General features: G+C 53.0%; 1 protein-coding gene across 3 annotated transcripts in view; it reads left to right on the top strand.

The window, feature by feature from the left end:
* The first annotated feature begins 5,718 nt into the window (after window positions 1-5,718).
* TBL2 (transducin (beta)-like 2) overlaps window positions 5,719-7,359 on the top strand; it is a 10,588-nt gene continuing 8,947 nt past the window's right edge. Inside the window, exon 1 of one of the 3 annotated variants that reach the window (XM_011930408.1) lies at window positions 5,719-6,068. In XM_011930408.1, coding sequence (XP_011785798.1) covers window positions 5,939-6,068 — 130 coding nt within the window. In that variant the 5' untranslated portion in view covers window positions 5,719-5,938. The remainder of the gene's footprint in view (window positions 6,069-7,359) is intronic. The other 2 variants (XM_011930413.1, XM_011930411.1) reach the window with 2 other exon arrangements.

Here is a 7,359-nt window from a genome sequence, read left to right as displayed (position 1 = left end):
TGGCGTGAACCCGGGAGGCGGAGCTTGCAGTGAGCTGAGATCTGGCCACTGCACTCCAGCTTGGGCGACAGAGCGAGACTCAAAAAAAAAAAAAAAGAAAAAAGAAAAAAAAAATAAACATCAGCATCTTAAAAGTGATTCCAATATGGAGCCAGGTCAAGAACTACTATAATAGAGGCTTTGAGCTGCAAATTACATCTAGGGGCTCAAATTGGTTTCAATGAGTGCTTCTTAAACTGTACTGTGCATCACGATTAACTAGAGGGCTTGTTAAGGATCAGCTAGAGGGCCAGGCACGGTGGCTCATACCTGTAATCCCAACACTTTGGGAGGCCAAGGCAGGCGGATCACCTGAGGTCAAGGGTTCAAGACCAGCCTGGCCAACTTGGCGAAACCCTGTCTCTACTAAAACTACAAAAATTAGCCGGGTGTGGTGGTGCACACCTGTACCCCCAGCTACTCAGGAGGCTGAGGTAGGAAGATCACTTGAGCCCAGGAGTTGAAGGCTGCAGTGAGCTATGATTGCACCACTGCATTTCAGCCTGGGCCACAGGGTGAGACACTGTCTCAAAAACAGAATTTGCATTCCTAGTGCTGCTGGTCCAGGGACCACACTTTGAGAACCACTATTTAAACAAGGCGGAAAGTTGCCATTTCACCTAATGTAGAGAGGCCAGAAGTAGGGAGGACTCCAGACAATGCAAGTTGGAGCTCATGTGCTTCAGTTGTTTCTTTGGCTACTGTTTGCCTCTGACAAGGCCAGGCTTCAGAACAGGTGTTTGAAGTGCTTTGTGATCCAACCCTGCTTTCCCTCCAGCCTCATTTCTCTCCATAGCTTCCCTCACCTCACATCCCTAGAAGTCTTCAATCTCCAGTAGTACCTGGGACTCATCTTGCTTTGCCCTTGAAAAGTGTGATCAACCCACGAGGGAGGCAAACCTAGGGATTTCTGTCTCCCTTTCTTTTCTTTTTGTTTTCTTTTTTTTCTTTTTTTGGAGACAGAGCCTGGCTCTGTCACCCAGGCTGGAGTGCAGTGATGTGATGTCAGCTCACTGCAACCTCCGCCTCCCGGGTTCAAGTGATTCTCCTGCCTCAGCCTCCCGAGTAGCTGGGATTACAGATGTGCACCACCACGCCTGGCTAACTTTTTGTATTTTTAGTAGAGATGGGGTTTCACTATGTTGGCCAGGCTGGTCTTGAACTCCTGGCCTCAAGTGACTTGCCTGCCTTGGCCTCTCAATGTTCTTTTTTTTTTTTTTTTGAGACAGGTCTGTTGCCTGGCTGGAGTGTAATGTCACGATCATAGCTTACCACATCCTTGAACTCCTGGGCTCAAGCGATCCTCCTCCTGCCTTAGCCTCCTGAGTAGCTGGGACTAGAGGTCCACACCACCACACTTGGCTAATTTTTTTTTTTTTTATAGAGACGGAGTCTTGCTACGTTGCCCAGGCTGGTCTCGAACTCCTGCCTCAGCCTCCCATAGGTTGCGATTATAGGAATGAGCCACCGTGCCTGGCCTCCTGCCTCCTTATTAACTTTTTTTTTTTTTTTGACGGAGTCTTGCTCTGTCGCCCAGGCTGGAGTGCAGTGGTGTAATCACTGCTCACTGCAGCCTCAAACTCCTAGGCTCAAGCAATCCTCCCGTCTCAGCCTCCTGAGTAGCTGGGACTACAGGCATGCACCACCACGCCTGACAAATTTTTTTATTTTGTAGAGATGGGGTCTCACTATGTTGGCCAGGCTGGTCTCGAATTCCTGGGCTCAAGTGATTCTCCTTTCTCAGCCTCCCAAAGTGCTGGGATTATAGGCATGAGCCACAGTGCCCTGCCCAAGTATGGATCCTGAGTGTAGTAGACCTGGGTTTGACTCTGGGTTATTTCCCTTGCTTCCTTGTTGACCTTGGGCATATTATTTGATGTAAGCCTAGTGTTTCTTTCCATCTGCTTAAAAATTAAAGTTATAACATGGCCTGTCTTAAAGGCCAACTGAATTCAAGGATGTGAAAGAATTTGGTAGCCTCAACTGAGTTGTACAAAGAGAGGCTACTCTTTCTTCCTCTTGCCCCACATCCACAGATGGCAGCCAGACAGGACATGTATTAGTCTCCAGGCTCACTCTCCACCCATGTGACCTTGGAAAAGTCACTTAACTTCCTACAGCATCAGTCTCCTCATCTGTGGGAAGGGAATGTGAGCAAGGGAAATGAAATGCAAAGCTCCTGGATTAGACGGGTGCAGTGGCTCACTCCTGTAATCCCAGCAATTTGGGAGGATGAGGGCAGGAGGGTTGCTTGAGGCCAGGTGTTCTAGAGACCAGCCTGGGCAACATAGCAAGACCCTGTCTCTACAGAAAAATTCAAAAATTAGCTGGGTTTGGTGGTGAGCACCTATAGTCCCAGCTACTTGGGAGGCTGTGGTGGGAGGATTGTTTGAGCCCAGGAGTTTCAGGCTGCAATCAGTTGTGATTGAGCCACTGCCCTCCAGCCTGGGCGACACAGTGAGACTCTATTTAAAAAAATGCTCCTAGATCAATACATTTCACATGCAAAATGCTTGGTAAATGAAATTCTTCTTAAAAGTGCATCTTCAGCCAGGCTTGGTGGCTCATGCCTATAATCCCAGCACTTTGGGAGGTTGAGGTGGGAGGATCACTTGAGCTCAGGAGTTTGAGACCAGCCTGAGCAACATGGTGAAACCTTGTCTCTACAAAACACACACACAAAAATTAGCTGGGTGTGATGGTGCATGCCTGTAGTCCTAGCTACTTGGGAGGCTGAGGCAGGAAGATTGATTGAGGCAGAAGGATCACTTGAGCCTGGGAGGCGGAAGTTGCAGCGAGCCGAGATCATACCATTGCATTCCAGACTGGGCGACACGGCGAGACTCTGTCTCAAAATAAATACATAGATAAAAATTTTTTAAAGTGTAGCTTTCTCTCGAGATGGTGGAGACAGTGGTTTATGGCTGGGCCCACAGTCCTAAGTAGCAAGATAGGGAGGGCAAGCCTCAGGATGCTCTAGACACCCCCTCACACCCCTCCCTACCCCACTGCCCACAGCTGAGTCAATGTCAGTTTCCCGCAAAGGACAAAAGGGAAGGAAATGAGGCCGCTCCATTTGCTCTCTGACTGGATCCATTTCCTCCCCCAAGATTGCGGGTGTGTCTGTCTGTCATCCAGCCTCTGCAGCGACCGCTCTTCTCAGAGGGTCCTTCTTATCGCTGAAGGGCCCGGACTGTCAGGAAGGCAGGCTCCCAGGTGGGGATGGAAATGTTTGCAGCACGAATCTCCAACTCCGGTACATTGACTCACTCTGGGCTTCGGGACTAGGACACCTACGGAGCACGTCTGTTCAACCCAAATTCTACCAATAAGTCTTTCAGATTGTCTCCTTGTTGGTGGAATTTGAATAAGTTCTGTAGATAGCATCAATGTCAAGTTCCTGGTTTTGATATTGCACTGCAGTTATGCAAGATGTTACTATTGGAGGAAACAGAGAGGAAGAGTCCATGAGACCTCCCTGTTCACTTTTTCAAACCCCTGTGAATCTTCATTTTTTTTTTTTTTGGGGGGGGGGACAGGGTCTCACTCTGTTGCTCAGGCTGCAGTGCAGTGGCACAATCACAGCTCACTATAGCCTCGACCTCCCGGACTCAGGTGATTCTGCCACCTCAGCCTGCCAGTTAGCTAGGACTACAGGCATGTGTCACTATGTCTGGCTAATTTTTGTATTTTTAGTAGAGACGGGGTGGCGTGCAGTGGAGCAATCTTGGCTCACTACAACCTCCGCCTCCCAGGTTCAAGTGATTCTTCTGCCTCAGCCTCCCGAGTAGCTAGGATTACAGGTGCGCACCACTATGCCTGGGTAATTTTTGTATTTTTAGTAGAGACGGGGTTTCACCATGTTAGCCAGGCTGGTCTCGAACTCCTGACCTCAGGTGATCTGCCCACCTGGGCCTCCCAAAGTGCCGGGATTACAGGCGTGAGCCACTGCGCCTGGCCTTAAAAGAAGTTTCTATGAAAAAAATCTCCTGGTCTGGGCCAGGCGCGGTGGCTCACATCTGTAATCCCAACACTTTTGAGAGGCCGAGGCGGGCGGATCACAAGGGCAGGAGGTGGAGACCAGCCTGGCCAACATAGTGAAACCCTGTCTCTACAAAAAAAATACAAAAAATTAGCCAGGCATGGTGGCGGGCGCCCATAATCCCAGCTACTCAGGAGACTGAGGCAAGAGAATCGCTTGAACCTGGGAGGCAGAGGTTGCAGTGAGCAGAGATCGTGCCACCGCACGCAGCCTGGGCAACAGTGCAACAAGACTCTGTCTCAAAAAAATAAAAAATAACAATACTCTCCGGGCTCGGCATGGTGGCTCATGCCTGTAATCCCAGCACTTTGGGAGGCCAAAGTAGGTGGATCACCTGAGGTCAGGAGTTCGAGACCAGCCTGGCCAACATGGCAAAACCCCCGTCTCTATAAAAAACACAAAAATTAGCAGGGCGTGGTGGCGCACGCTTGTAATCCCAGCTACTCTGGAGGCTGAGGCAGAAGAATCTCTTGCACCCGGGAGGCGGAGGTTGCAGTCAGCCAAGATGCGTCACTGCACTCCAGCCTGAGCAACAGAATGAGACTCCGTCTCAAAAGTAAATAAATAAATAAAATAAATTTTCTATTAAAAATTCTCCCTTTTAACTTTCCACTTGCCAGGCCATCTCCAAATCCAGGTCCCCGTCACCTCCCTCTTGGATCCCCGAAGCCACTGTCGGTTTTCTGTATTTGGTCTTTTCACACAAAGGTCCATCCAGGGAATCATCAGACACAGCTTTTGCCCCACCTCTCCCAGTAATGAGCAGCTTGTTGGGTGGAGCCAGCGCTCAACGCCCCCAGACCTTTCCACTCCTCTCGCCATTTCCCACATTCCAGATTCTCAGGTCTTTGCGGAGGCTGTTCCACACCACGCGTCTGGCCTACTCTTCCCCTTCTCCACCAGCAGTAAAAGTAAAACCCCGTCTGATCTTTCGCTGATGCTGAGTTTCCTGTCCGTTAAATGGTAATAATAATCCCCGCCCTGCTTCCTTGAGAGGATCCAGTGTGGTGATGGCTGGAATAACGCCTTTAATAAATAATTATCAGTGAGTTACTCAGGAGGAGGCGTGAACAGGGGTTGCAAATCCCGCCTTCCTCCGCCCTCCGCAGTTCTGCAACCTCAACCGCCAGGCGACCCGCCCCTCGAAACACACCAACAGTCGGGCCTCGCCCCTCGAGATGTTCTACCTCCGGGCCCCGCCCCTCGAGACGCTCTACCTCCGGGTTCTGCCCCTCGAGACGCGCTAACAACCCAGCCCCGCCCCTCGAGACGCTCTAACTCCAGGCTCCGCCTCTCGAGGCGCTCTAATAACTAGGCTCCACGCTTGGAGATGCTCTAACTCCAGGCCCCGCCCCTGGAGACGTTCTCTAACTTCAGGCCCCGCCCCTCGAGACGCTCTAACCCAGGCTCCGTCCCTCCAGGCGCTCTAACAACCAGGTCCCGCCCTTCGAGACACGCTACCTCTGGGTTCGGCCCCTCGAGACGCTCTAACCCAGGCTCCGCCCCTCGAGGCGCTTTAATAACCAGATTCCTCTCCTCGAGACGCTCTAACGGCCAGGCCCCGCCTTCAAGGAGCTCTAACAATCAGGCCCCGCCCCTCGAGGCGCTCTAAGTCAGGCCCCGCCCCTCTAGCGCCCCAACAGCTGGCCCCCCCCCACGTTGAGACGCTCTAACGGCCAGGCCCCGCCCTGAAGTCATTATAACAACCAGCCTCCGCCCCCAGGCGCTCTAACGGCCAGGCCCCGCCGCTCGAGGCGCCCCAACGGCCAGGCCCCGCCCCCGCGTGCGTGCGCGACTCCGCCGAGCCGTGCGGGCACCCGTGTACTCACTGGCTGAGGTGGCAGTGGCCCAACCAACATGGAGCTCTCTCAGATGCCGGAGTTCATGGGGCTGTCGGTGTTGCTTGGGCTGCTGGCCCTGATGGCGACCGTAGCGGTAGCGCGGGGGTGGCTGCGCGCGGAGGAGGAGAGGAGCGGCAGGCCCGCCTGTAAGTGGGGCCGGGTCGGGTGGGGGCGGCCCGCGTGACCTCCTCGTGGTCCGACCTGTGGTTTGGGCCCGCGGCTGGTGGGGCTCGGCGACTCCATGGGCCTCAGTTTCTCCTCTGATGACGTGAGCTTCGCTTCCAGAGACGAGGGCCCGCCTCGCTGGGCTGGGCGCACCCCCTAGGGCAGGACTGGCTCCAACCTGGGCCCCGCGCTGCGGCTTTCTCAGTGGTCGAGGCTAGGCTGTCCCCGGGGTGGCCAGGAGAGCACCGTAAACTCTTCAGCCTGCTCCGTGGCTGCGATCTCAGAAAAAGCACCAGTTCTGTGATGTGCAGCAGCATTTACTGGGCATCTGTGACCCTGTGATGGGCTTTGGGATCTTTTTCTGTAAGGAGTCCAGTAAAGGAGAAGTACATCTGCATGATGAACACCTAAACATGTAAGTGAAAAACAGTGAAATAAGTTTCATTGAGGCCAGGCGCGGTGGCTCACGCCTGTATTCCCAGTACTTTGGGAGGCCGAGGCAGGCTTGAGCCCAGGAGTTTGAGACCAGCCTGAGCAACATAGCAAGACTCCATCTCTATGAAAAATTAGCTGGGTGTGGTTGTGCACGCCCCTGTAGTCCCAGCTCCATGGGAGGCCGAGGCAGGAGGGTGGCGTGAGTCCAGGAGTTCAGGGCTTCAGTGAGCTGTGATCAATCGCGCCACTGCACTCCAGCCCAGGTGACAGCAAGAGCCTGTCTGAAAAGTTTCATAGAAGAGGTTAGTACTAGAAACGGGAAACACCAGAGAGGGAGTGGGCAGCCCTGCTCTTTTTATGTTTGAGACAGAGTTTCGCTCTTCTTGCCCAGGCTGGAGTACAGTGGCAGGATCTTGGCGCACTGCAACCTCCACCTCCTGGGTTCAAGCGATTCTTCTGCCTCTGCCTCCCGAGTAGCTGGGACTACAGGCACACACCAGCACGCCTGAGGATTTTTTGTATATTTAGTAGACACAGGGTTTCGCCACGTTGGTCAGACTGGTCTCGAACTCCTGACCTCAGGTAATCCACTCGTCCTGGCTGGGATTACAGGCGTGAACCGCTGTGCCTGGCCAGCCCTGCTCCTTTTTTTTTTTTTTTGGAGACGGAGTCTTGCTCTGCCTCCCAGGCTGGAGTACAGTGGCGCGATCTTGGCTCACTGCAAGTTCCACCTCCCAGGCTCATGCCATTCTCCTGCCTCAGCCTCCTGAGTAGCTGGGACTACAAGTGTCCACCACCACGCCCGGCTAATTTTTTGTATTTTTTTAGTACAGATGG

This window comes from Colobus angolensis, unplaced genomic scaffold, assembly GCF_000951035.1.
Source record: "Colobus angolensis palliatus isolate OR3802 unplaced genomic scaffold, Cang.pa_1.0 Scaffold120, whole genome shotgun sequence".
NCBI classification, from domain to species: domain Eukaryota; kingdom Metazoa; phylum Chordata; class Mammalia; order Primates; family Cercopithecidae; genus Colobus; species Colobus angolensis.
Note: the sequence above shows the minus strand (reverse complement) of the source record. Positions and strands in the feature narration are given on the sequence as shown.